Source organism: Eucalyptus grandis, chromosome 3 (genome assembly GCF_016545825.1).
Source record: "Eucalyptus grandis isolate ANBG69807.140 chromosome 3, ASM1654582v1, whole genome shotgun sequence".
Classification (NCBI taxonomy): Eukaryota; Viridiplantae; Streptophyta; class Magnoliopsida; order Myrtales; family Myrtaceae; genus Eucalyptus; species Eucalyptus grandis.
Window position 1 is genome coordinate 26,245,028 of NC_052614.1, and position 20,612 is coordinate 26,265,639.

General features: G+C 40.6%; 2 protein-coding genes across 2 annotated transcripts; one reads left to right on the forward strand and one right to left on the reverse strand.

Annotated features, from left to right (window-relative positions):
- Positions 1-2,183: 2,183 nt before the first annotated feature.
- On the forward strand, positions 2,184-10,739 carry LOC104436996 (aberrant root formation protein 4; the record flags this gene model as incomplete). Its single annotated transcript, XM_010049850.3, has 14 exons — positions 2,184-2,468; positions 2,917-3,081; positions 3,174-3,323; positions 4,966-5,044; positions 6,042-6,217; positions 6,295-6,354; positions 6,597-6,747; positions 6,860-6,916; positions 7,037-7,308; positions 7,386-7,457; positions 7,568-7,645; positions 7,739-7,927; positions 8,488-8,539; positions 10,403-10,739. Coding segments are annotated over 14 exons (2,007 nt in total), but the record flags the coding sequence as incomplete, so codon positions are not given.
- A 3,587-nt stretch (positions 10,740-14,326) lies between these two features.
- On the reverse strand, positions 14,327-18,542 carry LOC104436994 (hypothetical protein). Its single transcript, XM_010049849.3, has 5 exons — positions 17,911-18,542; positions 15,850-15,906; positions 15,688-15,750; positions 15,505-15,573; positions 14,327-14,972 (listed from the first exon to the last, which is right to left on the reverse strand). Exons 1-5 carry the CDS (start codon positions 18,136-18,138, stop codon positions 14,706-14,708), a joined length of 684 nt encoding a protein of 227 aa, XP_010048151.2. The 5' UTR covers positions 18,139-18,542; the 3' UTR covers positions 14,327-14,705.
- Between the last annotated feature and the right edge of the window lie 2,070 nt (positions 18,543-20,612).

Here is a 20,612-nt window from a genome sequence, read left to right on the forward strand (position 1 = left end):
CATAAGTACACTTAGGAAACTTGTAAAATCCATTAGAATAATCATAAACAGATTTGAGCAAACCATTGTTAAGTAAATCGATATTTGTCACCTAAAACGAGATTCGACAGTCTGTAATGTCATACGCTTTCGATGGATGAAAGATGAAAATTAAATTTTCATTTGTTTATTGATTTAAGCCAAGGAAAGCGATTCATTCCTGCCAAAATGGGAAGTTGTTTTCCCACAATCTAAGTTTATTATTTTCAATCTAACAATTAATTTTCCGTCATCCAAATAACATAACATAAACCCGTCAAACGAGTTAATTGGGTCAGGCTAAAAATGTTCCGACTCAAATAGACTCATTTAACTCGTTCTAACCTCTTTACATACAATGTAAATTCAATAACTCATACCCGATCCGTATTGTTAAAACAATTCCATATTTAATTTAATTTATGAAAACTCATACCAAAAATGAGGATGAAAATACAAAATGGATTAGGTCTAAGTAAGTTCTAAACTCATTTAATCCATATTACATTTAAACTCATTTATTTATGACACATTTACTTAATATAATTAACACATTTATGACCCATTTAACACAAATGTGGATTAATAAATGGGTCCATTACTCATTTTGACTGGTCTACTAAAAATTTTGGAAAACAATTTCTCGAAAAATAAGTTTCGTTTAAACAAACGCACCTTTAAGTTGGACGAAAAATGAGGGTGATCGAGGAATACAAAGTGAACCAAGTGTAGGAGCTTCTACTCTAATTCTACCATAGAGTAAGGCTCACACGGGCCCGGAACAAATGCCACTGCAAAGCCCACGTAAAATATATCCCAAAGATGATAAACCACTTATACCCAAATACAAAAAAAAAAAAAAAAAAAAAAAAGATTTGTAGCCCGAGATTACGAGGAATCTCCCTGGAATCCCGGGCTATTCCCCCTCCGGAGAGTGGCTCGGCTGAATCCGCCGGACGGTTTAAGGCCGAGCTCTTCGAGTGCGGACATTAGTTCCATTTCACGTCAATAGAGCTTCCCTCTTGTTCTATATGAACGAGCACGAGTTTTCCTTTCTCGAACAAGAATTAGGGGGACCGCGGATGTCCGAAAGCATCTCGGCCCAGGCCTCTTTTGTCAAACCCTCATTCGCCTTTCATCCGGAGCTGCCGTGGCACGGGCTTATCATTGCACATTGGCGGGGAAGGGAAAAAAAAAAAGGAGCAGTTTAGGCTTTAGCAAGTGCCGTCTCATGGGCTCTAGTATTCACTGGCCAGGCTGGATTATTAGAGTCTCATGGGCTCTAATAATCGGACCGGACCAGCTGCTCGTCATTTTTCTGTACCCAGCTTAATACGCTAAGAGAAGGGCATCGCGGGAGTTTGAGCCGAAGAATCCTTGCACAAGGTGGTCCGATCCCCCGCAGTTAACATTGCCCACATTTTATGTCTGTGGGCCGATTCCAACCAAATGAAGCAGTTTAAGGACTTACTCAGGTCCTAATCATTGCACAATGGCGGGGAAGGGAAAAAAAGGAGCAGTTTAGGCTTTAGCAAGTGCCGTCTCATGGGCTCTAGTATTCACTGGCCAGGCTGGATTATTATTTGTCCAAATTCCTCGGAATCCATGTGAGCTCAATGGATGCCAACTTCATGTTGTGATAAGCCTATAAAGATCCTATCCTCTCTCTCTCTCTCTCTGATGGGTCTTTATGTTCTTGTTCACATATTCCGCATTTCATTCGACTCGTGAACTATAAGAATACACGATCAAAATCGAGCTGATCTCCCTAGAAAATCTCGAATTTTATATCTAATTCTAATTCCATCATGAACATTTTCTTGTCCAAAAGAAAATTCTCGCTCTAATCCCATATTTGCCTACACAATTAAAAATTACCATTAATGTTTTCAAAGTTATTGTTGTTTCATTTATAGGTGTATGGATTGATGAAAATTCATATTCCAATTTTAATAAAATAATAAGGTTTTGATGTTGATAATTTTCAAAGAAATTAATATCATTTTTGTATTCGTGGTCAGATTTAAAATTAGAGCGAAAATTTAAAAAAAAAAGATTAAATGAAAGAAAGTCTATGACATTGTAATTGAACCTAAAGTCGTGACTCTCTCTTTTTCTCTTTTTCTCTTTTCTCTTTTTTCAAAAAAGGGATTAGGCCGATCTAAACTACACTCGCTCTCTCCGGAAGTCTCCAAGCTTCAACGGCCATTTTCTTCGGCGCTGCCAGTGCCCTTCCTCTTCATCTTCTTCTTCTTCCTCATCATCATCATCTTCCCAAGCATCCCGGTAAAACTGAAAGCACGAAGGTCTTCCCAGCGAAACCCTCATGTCGACGGAGGCGGCGGCGGCGGCCGACGACGGCGACCGACTCCGCGGCGGCTCTCGCACCTCCTCCCCCCGATCCTCCGCTCCTGCGCCGCCTCCGCGACATCCTCAGCTCCTGCGCCGAGGTGAGCCTTCCCTCCCTTCCCTCACGTTCTCCGTCCCCCGTCCCGGACTATCTAAAACCTCGCCTGCTCTCTCTGAGAAATCGGGACGCGATGGCGCGGTTCTTTTTTCATTTTTTTTTTTCTGATTTCGAAACCTAGAAAGCTCGTCGTCGTCGCGATGATGATCGCTGCTTCGAGCCGGACGCGGCGCGGTCGGTCGTCGCTCGATCGCTGTGCACGGACGCTTGCCGCTAGTGTGATTGAAGTGGCCGGATTTGAAGGAAACTGATGAGTTCCCCGTCCGATGGCTGACGGCGACGCTTTTGGCATTTGCCTGTCCGGAGAGAAATTGGATTTTTTTTTTTTTTTCGACTCTGTACTTCGTCGCTTTCGAATGGTTATGTTCCTACAGTCGGTCGGTGCATTCGAAGGGTTGTAATGATGTCCGTCGCCTCTGTACTTGTTCCAGTCCGTCCAGAGTGGAGATAGCTACCGAACCGAGAGGTCGGTCTCCGAGCTCACTAAGTTTCTCGGTGATGTGTCGGCGGCCGCGGAGGATGAGAACACGCATGAAGATGCGTTGGAACTTCTGTCGTGCATCTATGAGTATATAAGCTCCTCTCCGATCGATCAGGTCTTGATTTTTTTTAAGGCTCATTTTAGTTAATTAGCTAAAATCCATCTTTGTTTTAACAATGGGTTCTCTGTTGCGTGGTTGAATAGCAGGAGCTCCTTGATGCGCTCTCTTTTGAGCTTCCAAAGGCTGTTTCGAAATTTTCAGGGGTGTCAAGACAGTTTTTGACAGTTGCAGAAAGGATAATCCATCAGTTTTTGGTGAAGTGTAATCCGCGGGACATGTTGCCAATTCTCTGCGAGGTTCAATGCTTGATTTATTTTGAATAATTTGAAGTAAATGAACTTATTCTCCCATTTTATCTGTATTTGCTTATTAACTGCACATCCAGAAAAAATTTTTGTTGTACATAACTAGATTAACTTTGTTGCAGCAGTACTCATGTAAATAATGTTCTTCATTGTCATTATTACTATTTTTTCAACAATATATCTATTTTCCATTCATATATGAATAATAGTGATGGAGTTTTATGAAAAAAAAAGCCCCTTATCGGATTCTATGTGCTCCTTTATATCATTTGGCATTTGTAAGTGTATCTGTCGCTGTCTTTTATAGTTAATGGTGAGTTAATAATTTGAATTAGGAGATCGAGTGAGTATTTATCAGATTTAATTTTGGCCCTAAAATGCTCTTTGTTTGACCCTGCATTTGTTCATTAGCTTATATCATGCAGCATGTGCTCCAGTAATCTCTCTAGCTGTTAAATGTAGAGTGAACTCTTTGGCATTTTAGCTCCCTAGCAAAAGCCTTTCTAAGCATGTGTGGGTAAAATTAAACTGGGGTTTTGAAGCTGTTTACCCGTTGTCAGCAAAATTCAAGATAAGGAGAATAGATGTCTTCCCAGGTTTGAAAATGGGAAAGCATCATAAGAAGAAAGCCTTTCATTTTCTTGTTGCTTGAGCTTCATGAGTGAGTTTGCACACACTCTCTCAAATGCCTCTCAAGTTCATGGATGTATGAAACCTGCAAATTAAGCGTTTTCAAAAATAGAATGGCCGAGCACTGAGTGTAAGAGTCTGTACATGCTGTCAATGAACTTGTCGATAAACATAATGGACATGTTTAGCCACATGTAATAATCTACCCTGTTTTAGTGGGACAATTTGCAAACTTCATGAAGTTAAACTAATTAATATATGAAAGTAACACTTCCCTGAAATTTTTCATGAATAGTTACTTTTATTCTTTTTGGCGGGGAAAGATTTGGAACTTTCTTTCATTTGGTTGAGAATAGATTTGCAGTAGTCTATAATTGTCTATATTTATCTGAGAAATTGCAGACATCTACTCCTTCTGACATGTCTATAGTTGAGTTCAAAAGATACTTATCTAGTTGACGAGACTAAACTAATAATACCACTGTTTATTAATTTTCTTTCAATTCCTCATCAAAAGGAGGCTGGGTTTGATTGAGCTGTCACTGTGTCTTAAAATTGTTGCTTGTTCTCATGATACTCAAAATTAGAAGAATACCCTGGAGGGTTTTTGCTTCCATCCCATGAGAGTGTTCTGCCCTTGCAAATATTTCCAAGTTGCATATAGATATTCTATGGGCATAAACATGAGATGACCTAACATAAAACTCACTCCTCTCATGAAATTCTGCTATCACTTTCATGTTCTATTATGAGAATTTAATTATTTTATTTGAGTAATATCGCCAGAAAAAAGGGATTAAACATCAACTGTTACATGGTTTTGGTAAAACCTGATCTTTAATTTGATTCGAATCTTTTATGATTCTGATTTTTCTGGATGATAAGATCTTGCAGTACATTCTTTAAAGCAATGTTTAAGCATATGGTTAGCACTAATCAATTTCTCTAAGTTTTCATTTTTCTGGAATGAGATCTTGCTAATCCTCTGTCAATGTTGGAACAGGCCCTAGATTCCTCAAGTGAAGGTGAAAAGATTAACCTCTGTAGCTACTTTGCACCTCCTTTGAATGGTCTTTCAGAAGGTACTTTTTTTCTATTCCTTGAAATGGTTATGTTCATATTGGTGAAGATTATTGTTTGAAGTATTTGATCTCCTTGGACATATCTCTGAGTAAAGAAGTCTTGATTGTAGCATCAAAAATACTATTTGGGATTCCTTTTCTTGGTAGTATTTTTACTGGATGCTTTTCTCAATGTTTGCCATTCAAATGATGTAGACAAACTCTAATACTTGCAGAGAGGCCTTCATATAGCTACCGTAAAACAAGTGTTTTTCCTCAATTAGCTCATTATATCTTGATTGGATGTGCATGCTGATTGTGCAACTAAACAAGATGCAAATACATTTCTGCAATGCTTTATGCATTGAGGTGAATAACTGGTAGTGTACTGCACTGTATGCAGCATGTATTCATTAAAATGTTCGGAGGCCTTTTCCATTTTGACTTTCACTAAAGCAGTTAAATAAATGTATGGTCAAATGTTATTTTGGATGTTGGATGCTGATGAAAATATATCCTGTCCGTCTTTCAAATTTATTTAAAGACAGTTTATGTGCTCACAAAAAAATCTCTTTTTATAATGTGATCGACTTTTTCAATGCTTATCAATCCATTTTGAAATAATACTTTGTGATTTTTTATGGTATTTTATTGCTTCTGGTGATATTCATACTTTGTTTTTTTTTGGTAAAGATATTCATACTTTGTTTGTGTCTTCAAAATCTAATATTCCCATGGTAATTTTTGTTTCCATGATTTGCCCTTTATGTAGACTTATCTTTCCATTTGAACATCAGCCATTATGGCATATTCAATGCTCCAAAGTTAACATCTGCAAGTTGTCTCTGGTAGGATAATATTAGGGATTTTCTACACATTGTAGAAATGCTTTGGAAGCTTGAGATTGTAGTTGAGAATATTGTATCTGTATATGATACTTTTATCAATGAGTCAAAAGAAAAACCCTTCAGTCTGGATCAAACTATAATACCACTGCTCCACGTTTTCCGTATTACAGTTCTCCTTATGATTAAAAGGCATCATTTTGAGCATATAAAGGAGGTAGTTCCTGCAATCCTTCGTGTTTGGGAGAAAGTATCTACTGATGCAGATGAGGAGGATTCAGATCTTGAGGATCTGTTCAGCAGGGGTATAAAAATTGCTAATTCGATGCAAATTGTTCACCAGAAGTTGGTCTGTGATCCATAATCATGAAATTATTTACATGCAATATCTTGTCAGATTATAGATTAACGGTGTAAGTTTAACAGGATGGTGGATCAGCTGAGAAGCTCCTTGCTTTGCTTGGTCTGTATGTCTTGCAGATGATGGTTGGTATATTTATTTTAGAGGTCATGTAAGAGTGCGTAGCATCTGTCTGTACTTGAAAGATTTAACTTCCTTATCCGAAATAACTTGTAGATGATTCTCCAAGTGGTTGTGCCCTTCTACTCCCACAACCACCCCCCGGCCTTTTTCCTTCCGTAGACCATGTACCCGCATGAATTAGATGATTTGTCAGCATGAAGGCATTTGACATAATCACATCATAATAAAACTTTTGTATGTGCAGACTCATGTATCCATTGGTGTGGATGAGGATGTGTCCAGTGCTCTCCGCCTCGTGACTGAACTTTCACACTTCTTGAGAAGTTGCCATTTATCTTACATTGGCTTGATAACAGGGTCTGCTGTTGACATGATGACCAGCACCATAACTGGTGGTAATATGCTGCTCCATCTATGGATTTTATTATTTTTCCAATCTACAAGCTGGAAGGAATTTCTTAACTTTTGGGATTTAAATTGATAATTTTTTTTTTTCCATATGTGTAGAAGAAGATAGTTTCTGGGCTCCTTCACCCAGTATCAACCTTGGAGCAGCTCTTTCAGGTAATTATTTGGCAGTCCATTGGCAGTGTAATCTGTTGCAGTTTGCCTTAAGATCTTCCTGATTCATGCAGTTTTCTTTATTCCATTTGTGAGTTCAGTTTTGTTTGCTTCCTGGTACAGTTATATGGGGTGATATGTATAACGAGGTTGCTCATAATGCTGAGGAGGATTTAACTGCGTTAAAGAATGAAATTCAGGGCAGTCAGACCAGAAGGTGGCAAGCAATTGGCATGCTAAGGCATGTGTTCTGTTCAGCTACTCTACCTTGGAGATTAAAGAAACATGCCATTGACTTCTTGCTTTGCATCACAGAAGGAGATATCTCACAGGAGTGTGAGAGTGAAACTATAGATTTCTCATCATTTGTTCCTAGCCATTTTGCTGCATTGCAGGTATTAAGGTGAAAGATCTTGATTTTATGCCATCTTCATTTTGTATATTCTTCTTATCATTAAAGTTCAAAATCTAGGGGATTGAGAACGTCATCATGTACGCATCGGATGCTGTACTAAGGAAGAAAGCTTTTGATGTGCTGAAAAGGGTTAGTGTTTTTGACTTAAGATGCTCTGCTCTTGCATCGCTAACCAGCTTGTCGCTCCTGTAGTCCATTTCTCGCTTGTTTAAGTTGTGAATCTATTTCATAATCTCCAGGTGCTTGCTGATATTCCAATTTCTCAAAGGTTTGACATCCTAAAAGCCCTGATTACAAATTGCAGCTCTTCCTCTATGGTAACTGCATTAGAACCTGCTTAAAGGACATAAGTGTATTTTTTCTTTACATGGAAGGACACTTAATGTTTATGATTGCTACAACTTGTGTAGGTTGCCATCCTTCTAGATATTGTTAGACAAGTGATGCACACCAAAACTAGTGGCGCATCATCGAGAGGAAATGTTGATGAAGTTTTCCATAAGACACCAGTTTGGTCTGCTGATGTGCTTGAACTAGTGGAATTGGTCTTGAGGCCTTCTAAGGGAGGCCCTCCAAGTCTTCCTGAACAAAGCGATGCGGTATATATGACTCCTTATTATTGATTATTTCCATATTGTGTCCTCGCTTTGATGATGACCACTCCTTATTTCTTTTTAGTTTGTGACGTTTTCCGTGGTGTCAACTCTTTTGATTGGGTTTAAAGCTCATTGGTTTTCTTGAGAGCATTGAAAGCTCAAAAAATGAATAGGAATAGCAAGCTGAAAAAGCCAATTCAAAAGTATCCAGCTTTCTACATTAACTTTCAAGATGCGAAGTTGAGGGAAGTCTATATTTACATGTGATGTGCAATAACACATTCCAATTCCCTTTCCAGATAAAGCTTATATGCACACTCTCCTTACATCCTTACATTATAAATGCCAACTGGATCTTATTGTTGTTCACTTTTCTGTAATGAACCTATGTGCTAGTCATTTGAACCTCTTCCACTATGAACACACAACCTCTATGATATGTGTTAGAAGTGTGCTAATAAAAATGTGTAGGCAAACACATTAGAAATGAATTGGCTGATACTCTCAAAATCTTAAATAGAGTCTAGTGATCTAAAATGACGAGCTTGCATTTGATCTTACAGGTTCTATCTGCGCTTAACTTGTACAGATTTGTGTTCTTGTCTGAATCAACAGGTAAAAATTTTCTTTGTTTATTTCCATTTTATATGTTATTCTTTGACCTATGCTTCAGTCACTTTTATTTTCTTATTAGAGTTGTGAGTTTGTGACTCTTCTTGCACTTGCTGCATAAGATTGTTGTTTTTCTCCAGCTGTGATTTTCATGCAAATTGTGAAAATTTCAGTTAGAAAGCATTTGTTCAATTATACAGCTCAGATCCACTATTTGGGATAATCTTGATCATTCTTGTTGATCGAAGAACTTGTAGAAATTCTTTCAGGAGAAGTTCTTCTATTTCACTTTTATTAGTTTTGGTTTATCTAGACCTGTTGGACCGGTCAGGCATATAGGCATGATAAATTATTGAAAAAGTTGCCATCATAGTGAAAAGAACTCCCTGAAAGAGTTTCTCGTATGAGAATCCTTGAAGTATTAGTGAGACACTATAAATTATAGATTTATATTGTGCCTCCCTTGAGTATCTGGATTCTAATCGTTTAACATTTTCTTCCCTCAAACCTGGCATTACAATGTCAATGTCAATTGTGCCTAGTTCCATTGGAATGGCAGTTTTGGACACTGCTTTTTAAACAAGACAAGAATAATTGCAGTTTTGCTACATTGTATCTTTAGACTAAACCACCATGAAAGTATCAAATGATAATTTTGCATCGGTCATGCATAGGGACATCAGATATTAGTGAATCTTTATCTCCCTACATAATGGAGATTAATAAAGATTTTGCACTTCAATCTTAAAGATGGGGCATTTTAGTAATTAGCATTTCTAAACTTTATTTTTCATGGATGAGTATTTTCAATCTTCATAAATATGACAATACTAAGAAGCAATCCCATTCAATATTTGAATAAATTAATATAATTTGAATATGCCACTTTAATATGAACTTTTAAATTTAAATTTGTCCATATCCCTATTCTCTGCAGCAGGCTTATTACTGCCTACTCGATTGGGGAAAAGCTGACACCGCTAGAAAAATGCAGCTTATTTTATAAGTGGTAAATAGGGTCAATATGGGATTTAATCTTGTTAAGTTATGTGAAGACTACAGTCAGTTGTTCTAAAAATATAAACTAAAAAATAAAGGTGTTGTTCAGTATCTATCTAGCACCCATTGCCCTCGCACATAGGATGATACTGGAGATTGATAGTAGGGAGAAGGATCTGAATTCTTGACCTCTTATTTTGATGCGCCATGTGAAACATTGTGAGAAAAAAAGCCAACTGTTTTAAAAACTTAAATTGTTAGACGAAGGACTTGGTTTTCTTTATAAATATCTATTGCACCCTATGATGGAAGGTTAAATGTAGTAGTCAGAAAGCACATACATCAAATCCTCCACAAATGTGGCATGTTATGGACTAAATCAAAGTGTAAATAATATTACACTGAACATATAAATTGGAACGTAATAATTGCCTCTTCATCGGGCTGGGGCCTTCTACCATTCTTCAGCATGCAAAACTCCTTGTTGGCTATCGTTTGGATCTTACTGAGCTAGCTAAAGATCTTTGGAGACCTTTTTCAATACGTTTGGCTGTACTGTTTGCTCAGTGTAATTTGATCAGCTGCATTCATCGCTTATGCTTTACATACATTTGTATGAATGTACATGTCTATTGTGTTAGCAACCTTGCTCAGACTTGCGTGTGCTTGTAGTAGTGTAGACTGTAGATGGACACACCCACAGAAGCAGACTTAGAATTAGATTCTAGTGAAAATGTTCCACAAATAGGTTTTTCATGTTTTTGTGGCATAAGAGATGCATTATCAGGAAAGAAATATCTCTCTCTCTCTCTCTCTCTCTCTCTCTCTCTCTCTCATATGCAAATCATCCTGTGACTTTTGAAACAGGAAAAACCAATTACACAGGAGTGCTGTCCGAGACCAACTTGAAGAAGGCCTACAATGAATGGCTTCTGCCTCTCCGGACCCTGGTGACCGGCATTCTAGCGGAGAACAGGAATGATGACGATCCATTCTCATGCGACACCATCGGTGCCTTAAATCCATTGGAATTAGTTCTCTATCGCTGCATTGAACTGGTTGAAGAAAAGCTCAAGCATAATTTGTAAGTTTGCCTTCTGCGCAGAAGTTCGGACTTGATCTTTTGTTGATTGCGATCTCTGTTATAGAATACCGACTGCTGCGTGGTGGAACCCTTTGCTTATGCAGCTTTCTTTTCTTCTTATTTTTCCTGCATTTCATCCGACTCCTTAAAATGGGCATTCCCAATCGTACGCTCCTAATTTGGGGTCCGGAAGATGGACCCGGATCTAGTCCACACCGAGAAAATCTTTCAACCATATAAATATGCCAAAATATTTCAAAATTTTGGTCCAAGAGCAAAAGGTACTTTTTAGCTAAACAATACGTGCCCGTAGTTGGATTTCACGACGAAAGCTAAATTGGATGCATTCAGCATGATTTGTAGATTAGGACTTTTTTAGCCCTGATCTAAAGATGTAATGGAATCCTATCCATCCCCGAACTTTAGGTTGAGGGTCAATGATTGGATTGCATGTAAATGGGACAAGATATATAATGTATAATGGAATCCTATCCATCCCCAAACCTTACGATTGAGATAATAATTGGATTAGATATAAATAGGACAAGATATCACCAATTGTGAGCTTCTTCCTTCCAAGCATTCCACGCACGCACGTCACCGTTGCCCCACTACGGTGCTAGTGGGAGCAAGGTCTGGATTATCTTACGCCATGGCAATCAACGTCTGAACAAACCAAGCTTTCATGAGACTAAGGAGCGTTTGGGGAATTCTAATCTGTGATCGGAGAGCCCCAAACTACTTGAGTTAAGGCGTTCTATCTAACGATGGTAGATGGTGAACCAAATTGCTTTCTAAATTATAATATAATGTGCTAGACTTTTGTTGGGTGGCTAACTGGTTTGCTAATGAGAATAAGGATGAGTGCAACTAGAGTCCGTAATCAATTCTTAAAACTTTCAATTTTGTGTAATTAATTCTTAAAACTTGATCGAAAAGTGCAATTAAGTATCTTCATTAGCTCCATCTAATTTCAATGATAGTAAACACTAACCTAGTTTTCTCAAATAGGTTAACACTATTAAAAACCTTAAACTATGCCCATTGTGATATTGATATTTCAATTTTTTATTTTTTTGTCATCAAAGCTCTTAAACTATGTCCACTACATTAATACCACTTTCTTTTTGTGTGTAACCAAACCCCTCAAACTAATACTAGTACGACTAAACTACATCCATCTACCACCAATGACCCTTTTGGCACTAAAAGGTTACCTTAGATTCTAATGAAAATAACCCACTGTCATTGGTACAATTTGGGGTATTAGTGATCGAAAAAATTTTGTGGTATTGGAATCACAATGGACAAAATTCAGAATTTTTAATGGTAGCACACTTGTGTCCCAAACCACGTGTTACATCGTGTCTTGGACAAATCCTTAAGAGGGATGGTTGAGGAGCACGCCCCAAAGAGGATAATGTCAGGTTGAAATAAGGGATGGTCCAATTTGGATATTGATGAATTGAGAAAAATAAAAAGTTCATAGTATTAGTGTCATAATGGGTCTAGTTTGGTGTTTTTGGTTGTAGACAGAATATGATACTGAGAGGTTCTAGTTATTTAAAAAAAAATATTTAAAGTACAAACGTCATAGTGTGCCTAGCTTAGAATTTTTGGTGATATTTTCCTTTACAAATGTGGTGACCATGTCGCACTGATTTGACGCCCAGTGACCGCAATCAGCAAAAGTAAAATATAAAATAAAAGGGAAATTAGAAAAAGAAAAGTAAATAGCAGAACGAGATCGGGGTAAGCACAAACTAGAACAATGGCTCTTGACGGGGGGTTTTGCTTGGCACCGGCGAGGGTCCGCGATCCTTGCGACCACTGCACGTGCGGAACATCATCTGATCTCGAAAAATATGAAAAGGGCCACGTCGGTGTTTTGTTACTTTAATCGTACGGCATTGACTAAAATACTTGATTGCACTGTTTTTGTCGGGACTCAATGGCATAAATTGCAAGTCTAAGGATGCAAATCTAAGGATTTCGTCACATTTCTGTTATAAATTTTAGAACTTTCTAAACTCTTCAATTATAAAAAAATTACAGGTATTAATTTATGAGTTGATTTACTTTTTCTATATCATGAATCTCATTTGTTATTGTCTGTATATATAATTATATGTATAAACACATGTTGTATGATAATTTGATAAAGTGTTGGGATAACGACATGAAAAATCTCCAAACTTTTTCAATTTGTGCAACGTCATTCTCGAACTCATTTTTTTGTTCCATGGGAGCCCTTAAATTATATAATTGTTTGTTTGAGTTAGTCTTTCCCATGGAAATATTTAACAAAAATGCTGACACGGCATCCATGTCAAGGTCATATGTTAGTTTATTTCCTCAATTGCTGACGTGGACAAAGAAACGTGAGAGAAACCAAAAATAGACAAACAAAACCTAGAGCGAGAGAGAGGGGAGAGGGAGGCTTGGGCTGTCGGGCACTGGGGCGGCCCCCGGAGGCGCCTCCAGCCACCGGCGAGGGTCCAGCAGCCCTCACCGGAGGTAACGTGGCGTGGCTGCTGATCTCGAACCGCTAAAAACAGGTCCTCAACAAAGTTGAGATGGAGAGCCGGAAGGGAAGGCCTAGCCGAGGATTGCTCTGGTTGCTTGAATAAGCCCAGATCTGTGTAGTAGCATGTGCTTCGTTCCCAGCTCTGAAGCATGAGGAGGCAAGCCATAACCTGGATCTGCAACCACCAACCAATCCACACTCACCATCCCAAAGTCCAGTGGAAAAAGGGTCGTTAAAAATAAAAAATTAAAAAAAAAAAAAAATAAGAAGAAGATAAAAAAGGAGGATGACACAAAAGATCTTGAATTTTGACCTAATATGCTACGTCGTTTTTTAACGTTCTATTTGTATAATGCGGTTCCTAAGCTTTTAATAAATATTCAATTTAGTTTCTGAACTATATGGATTTATTCAATATTATCTCTAAAAGAATATACTTGGATATTTTCATATAGTCTAAAAATAATTTAGAATATTTACTAAAAGTTCAGAGATCACATTAAATAAATGGTAAGTTCAAGATGACTTTGCACGAACTACATTAAACAAACAATTGAGTCATTATCGGAAGTAGCAGGCTGTGAACAGCGTGTAGGGGAGGTGCATTAGAAAACGGTAATCGCAAGAACTTTGCTTCGATAATGGGTCATAATAATGGTTGATAAGGTGAGAGTGATTTAGGAAGCTGATGTCTTTAAGGAAGATCAAATGATTGGTGGATCGGGCCGGCGTCACCTAAGTCCAGCCAGCGTCCTACCGACCGTACGGATGATCGCCAGCGCCGGTTGCTGGACGGCAGCTGCACCACCCTTTGTTTACCGTTTTCCATCAGACCAGCCAAGTTAAACTTTACTTCTCTTTTCAAAATTTCTCTTAGATAAAAAAGTGCGGTTCCTTTTAAAAATCTTTTTATGTTTCTTAACGACCATGTTGATGCCGGCGTCGATCATTTTCACCAGTTATTTCGACAGAAAGACCAATTCAAAGAAACGATTGTACAAATCGAACAAGGCGACCGGACTTTCCACACGCATGCGTGAAAATCAGTTAAGGCTTAGATTCAAATCCACTTCATCCCAACAATAAAAGAAGTAATTTTTTAATCAATTTCAATGGCGTTGATGCTTCATTATTCAGGCACCATCTCCATCCAAGAAAGGTGGATAGATAAGGAAATTATAAACTAAAAGAAAGCAATCTGAAAGAGATTCTCTTGGAGGAACAAAATTTGAGAAGTTTGTATTCAAGTTGCTCTGCCAAATGCCTACAAAGAATGGCTTAGTTTATACCGTTCATACAAGATATGCAACGATCGAGAAGTGGCGAGGATTATTAACCCCCGTGTCCAGTTGAAACGGAGATCTTGTTCTGCAACCCAACGACATTTCAGCTCGACTGCAGAGTCAGAACCATCCTTATAACTTGTAGCTCTTGATAACATGGATATGTAGATCCACTCCTCTTTATCCGATCCTGTATGATATAACCCAGAACATCGTCTCCATGAGTGTCGCCATTGCTTTTAATTACAATGAGCTGCATATCCATAACGTTCTTGCTTAGCTCAACCCATAAAGATCTTCAGAGGGTATCATGTTTAGATCAGGTAGCAAGAAAGATCCGTCACTGTCCTTGGTCACCGCCTCAGGATACTGGCTAGAGCTGGAAGATGGATGACCCTTGCTCACATCTCGTTCTGACGATGTTGACGATGCAGGGTTATCTGATGTAGATGCTTCCATCTTGTCATGCAAACCGGAAGTTGCTTCATCTCTGTCATCAGCAGTGACCACATTGCCCTTTCCAGAAAGCAAATTCAAATCAAGCTGCAAAACAGAGGACTAAATGTCAGAAGCGCATTCCACAATAACAGGGCAAACAGACAAGTATAAATATCAATTTCAAGCGGTTGAAATAACAAAGAGTTACAAGGACAAAATCTAATTTGGCAATTCCACAACTGATATGGTCATCCGATGGATGCCACTTTTTCCAACCGTGAAAGGTGAGACACTGCCATACATACATAGGCATTTTGAGGCGAATTACTACCATTTCCACCAGAAAACTTCCAGACATTAATTGTCTAAACAATGACCACTTCATTTCACATAATTCAAAACCCTCTCTTCACCAGCCACTCCCTTCATGAAGCTTGGGAAGATGGGGAAAATTTATCAGTGCAAAAGCACCAAGATAATTTTCTAATCTCAGCTAATTGAGGGACAAAATGATGTATTTTCCCACCACTATTATTCGTTAATCATTCATGTAATGAAACAACTCAAGCACAGTTCCAAGGAAAAAAAAAACATAGAAATGGAGCAACGAAGCAGAACAAAAAGAAAGCTGGATCACCTTCATCTTCTTCAAGGATTTGTTCCTAGCTATCTGCTCCGTGAAAGTCGCACGCAGCCTCGCTATATCCTGTTTCGAGTTCGGAGACACAATTCACGTCAGGAACGAGCGCAGAACAGAGCCAAGAACAAGCACTCAGAACCGAAACCGCCTAATTAGAGATCAAGAGCTGCAGTGCGTTACCTTCTTCAAATGGGTCCTTTCATTCAGCAAGTAGTTCTCCTCGTCTTTGAGTTCGGCAAAAGTCTATGCAAAACAAAAAAGGGAACAGGCTAAAGATCAGCCTCCACAAATGTACAATGCAGGAGTAAATAAACAAACGAACAGATCGATCACAAATCTCACCTTCTTCTTCCTCGGCTTGTTGACAGCCAGGCACGAGGCGTCGTTCTGAGCAATGCCCTGAAAGATCGAAATCATCCCATCAATGAAGTCGCCAGGAAAATTCAACTTCACGCGAAGCACGAAGCTACAAACATCCCCACAAAACAAGCGCGCACGAGAGATAAAAAAAAAAACAGCGATTCTCCCTCCGGGTCCATAAAAATAAAACCGGGGAAGAAGTCAAAGTCAAAGACAGCGACCGAATTGTTTGGGGCCGGGTGGTTGACCCACCTCCTACCCTTCCGGTCAAAGCGCCGAGCGACGTGGCACGTCCTCATTGGACGACGGCGGAGGGGAAAAAAACAAAAAAAAAAAACAAGAGTTCCTCGACTCGAGGTGAGCCGAGTCAACTCGCTCCGCTTCACCGTGACCATCCCTCCCGTGCGACCGAAAAAAAAAAAAAACGATTTTTCTCTTTTCTTTTTTTTTTTTTTAAGCGAAAATATGGGAAAGAGGGGGACAGAGAGGTAGAGGAGACCCGGGACCCACTTGACGTGTCGCCTCCCGCACTCAAACAGGACCCAATCGCGCCCCGCCACGTCACACGGGGAACACGTGGTCTCACGTGACCAATAGACAAACAGCTCTCCCTTCCCTTCCCCGAGCGTGGCTCCTGTTCACGTGGCCCATCGCGTGCCCCCATACTTGCCCCCCAAGACAAACAGCATCCGAGCCCGAACCGGGTTCCACCCCACCGCCGTCCGATCCGCCCCCAGGTCAAACGAGCTCGGAGGATCCGACGGCGCGTCGAATTCAACGCATTCCTCTCTCCACTCGCCGAACCGCGACTGGGGAACGCGCGCGCGCACGCAACCGCCCGAACGGACTCGCCGCGTTGCAGATCGCGCATCGCCCCCCGCGTGACCCGACACGGGCGCGAGCATGGGGAAGGGGGCCCACGCCCCCAATCCCCACCGCCACACGAAAGCACACGGTGTACCGGCACGCAGGCGAAAGCTGCTCCTTCCCCCTTCCCGGGGGGGCCCCACGTCATAACGGAGGACCTACCAAACGCACCACCACACGTCGCTCTCCCAAATGACCATACTACCCCCCGCCCCCTTGACCCTATCTCGCTCCGTCTCCGTTGGCGTGGAAATAAAGGGGGAGGTCGCCGAAAAAAGGAGGAAAGGGCGCGATGGCCTTTTTGGTATTACAAAAAAAAAAAAGGGAATAAGAATAAGAAGGGGCCCGTTGGAGGGGCGTAATCGGCACAATAAATGAGCGAAAAAGAAATATGCCGAGGAGAGGAAAATCCAAATCTGGAATTTAAAAAAAAAATCCAGGAAAATGCTGAAAAAGGAAACCAAAGGAAACGAAGAACGACGGGTGGCGATGGGGTTGAACGAAAGAAGAGGAGAGAGAAAGTACGCATCGTAACCGGCCACGAAAGACCTCACAACAACAGCGTCTCCAACAAAGAAACCACAAAAGAGAGAGAGAGAGAGAGGTTCTTGAGGGTGGTATGGGCATTAAAATAGCTAGAAAAAAATCCCTCACATAGTAATTGTCGTCGTATCGCCATAAACACCGCTTTGTACGGCTGCCCCGCCGCCGCCGCCGCCGAATCGGCGAGCAGCTCAGGTACGAGAGAGAGATCGGGGAACGGGAAGTGGAAGACGACGGCGAGGGCGACGGCGGCGAGGACAAAATTTGTCGTCGCAACAAAAAAGGGTGACTGCTGCTCAAGAGAGTCGAGACGGCTGAAGAATTTCTCGCTTCTAGAGCCCCCCAGCAAAAGCGGCGCCTTCTGGCTTGGGCCTCAAGGCAAGAAGGACGAAATTACGCGCACACGGGAGGGGTACTTTGGTCAACTAAAGAAAGGGAGCCCCTGGCAGGCTGACACCAAACCGAACCTCGCCGGCCGCCGGAAATCTCACGCAAAAGGAGAGAGAAGACGAGGCGAGAGAGAGAGAGAGAGAGGACACTCTGAACAGGACGCAGTTGCCGACGTAAAAAAAAAAAAGAGACGAGGAAAAGAAAGATGCGAGAACGCTAGAGAGAGAAGAGAGAGGGAGATACCTTGGATCTGGCAGAACCTGAGGAGCGGTTCGCCGGCAAGCTCGACTCCTCGAAACCGTCGGCGGTGGCCGAAGGAGAGGCGCCTCCGCCGCCGCCGCCGCTCCAGGAGAGCGGCGTCGTCGGGCTGTTCCTCGCCGAATCCACCTCCTTCCTCTGGGAGGCGGTGGCCGCGGCGGCCTCGCATCTTGGGGCCGTCCTCGACCTCGGCTGCCGGACTCCCCACCGCATCGGCAGCACGACCGCCGACCTGACCGGCGCCGCCGCCGCCGCCGCCGCGCGCCCGCTTCAGCAGGACCAGCAGCTCCGCCACCACCCCGCTGTCCACCATGGCCGCCGCCATCCACCGGTCCTCCGCTGCACCCATCGCCGCCGCCGCCGCCGCCGCCGTCTCCGTCGTTTCCATCTCAGGTGGGTAGGTGCCAAAACTTCCCGAGGGCTCGAATCCGACGTCGAAGGAAAAGGAAAGCACAGAGAGAGATGGAGATGGAGATGGAGGCCGAGATGTCACTAGAGAGAGAGAGAGAGAGGAGGCAAAAAGCTCGTCCCTAGAGAGAGGGAGAAGACGAGAGAGAAGGTTGGGGGGGTGTTGTGTTGAATGCTGATGAATATGACAGAGAAAGAGGAGAGAGAGAGAGAGGGAGAGATAAGGAGACGGATGCTTATATATCTAGAGAGAGAGAGGTGGGTTCTGGTGGTGATGATGGAGGAGTGAGGCTGATTCTAGTTATTCTCGTTTTTATGTTTTTTTTTCTTTTTCTTTTTCTTTCTTTTTTCCGCTTTTCCCCCTTTTCGATTTTCTCCCCTCTTTTTTTTTTTTTTTTTTAATCCGGCAATTGAGTGTCGAGGGGGGCTAGGGTTCGGTGCGGGCGGCTTCACGGGAGACGGCTACGCCCCCCGCAATTTTGACTTCGGCGACGCAGCAGCAGCAGCGGGCGTGCTGCTGCTGCACACATGCGCTAGCGAGCAGCGGCCATCCCGCTCCCTTATCTAAGAATTTTCCCCTTTTTTTTTTTTTTGGAAAAAGAAATTTTAATTTTATTACTAACTTCCAAAACTCCGCTCTCTCCTTTCTCGTGCGGAGGGGGGGAGCGGGGCCCGCACGTGACGCGAGTATAGCACCCCCTGTTCCCGTTCCCGTATGTAAGTGTCGCTGACGATGTCCCTTTCATCTCTATCTCTCTCTCTCTTCTTTTCGCTTTCTTTTCCGTTTTATTTATCTTTCTTTTTTTCTCCATCAAAAATCATTTTATGAAATGTGGCACTTTTACCGTATATCAACGTGGATGCCGGAAAATAAATGGCATTGACGTGGGGCTGAAGAAACTTTTGACGGATCTTGGTAAAGGATAAATGTGTCAATTAGATACACATTTTGAATTTTTTAGAGTAATAAAAAAATTTAGAGTAAATATGTCTATGGATATAATTAAATTAGAGGTAAATGTGGCATAATAGACATAGTTAAAAAAAATTTATGTTATAAAAATAAGTTCGGGATAATTATATTAGGATGGGTATAATTTTAAAAAAATTTATGCTTTTTTCCCATTTTTTATAGATTGGCTTTTTAGGGATTTTCCCCAATCCATTCAAGTGCAAAATGGAAACCCTCAATTGATCAAGGTAAATTTATTCTTCTTCATAATGTAGTCGGAGGATGCTTATATATGAAACTCAATATATCAACACTAAGAGTGCATCTGTTGCACAAAAAATTAACTATTTACAAAATATTATAATTTTTTTTTTTTTGATCCGAGAACCGCCGTATAGTTAACAGCCGGCGACATAAACCTGGGACAATCCGCAATGACCCACCTCCCACAGGCCGCAAGTGAGTCACGCAATGGAGGCGAGAAGTTTCAAACCTCTTCCCTACCAATTGAGAGGTGAGGCGCGAATCATCTCGTTCACTACAGGGTTGGTTATGATTATTTATATCACTTATAAAAAAAAATGAACGAAATATATTTTCATTATTCATGAAAATATTTAGATACGAATTCTCATAGTAATTGAATATCGTTTATTAACTAATTATTTTGAACAATACAAAGCAATCATTCTCACATAAAATTTTTCCAAATTATTTATTTTCCACAACAATGAAAGGAGCTTGATTTTTATAGTTGATGACACTGATGTTTGCACGTCCCTTGACTTTGAATGGTCCTCTTATTTATCTCCTGAGCCTTTACATGTGTAATAGTGTGATTTAGACCTTATGTCATCCATTCCTTCTTTTTTTCCCTATTGTTAGCTAGTATGTGTTACATCGTCTAAACTTTTGGTATTGCCAAGTTGACACTGTTAACAACGAAAGCTAATGAAATGATTTGACCATACAAATCGAAATAGTTAGAAGATTCGATCGGGAAAAAACACTTTTTGGGATCCAGTTGGAATACATAAAGATATTAAATAACCATAGTACTTAATCCTACTTTTAAATTGATTTTTGGAAGAAATTTCTGAGAGAGAGAAAATAAATAAGATTTTTATCTTAATTGGTGTTTCGGGGACGGTAAAGTAGGAAGAGAAAGGCAGTGGATTGATTGTATTTCCCTTTATTTGGAAAAAAAAATTATAGGAAATCAAAAAGAAAGAAACAAGTGTCACTTCCTATAAAGTGACACTTTTACCCTTTAATCTTTTCAACATCAAAGGAGTCTCATTTCGAAATTTCAGTATTTGAATTGATG

Bases quoted from the DNA above. Each gene is read 5' to 3' on its own strand.
- LOC104436994 (XM_010049849.3), bottom strand. From the start codon at position 18,138: ATGCGGTGGGGAGTCCGGCAGCCGAGGTCGAGGACGGCCCCAAGATGC. The intron at 15,574-15,687 runs GTAACGCACTGC...AACTCGAAACAG, and splicing joins AAAGGACCCATTTGAAGAAG to GATATAGCGAGGCTGCGTGC. The intron at 14,973-15,504 runs GTGATCCAGCTT...TCTGTTTTGCAG, and splicing joins AATCCTTGAAGAAGATGAAG to CTTGATTTGAATTTGCTTTC.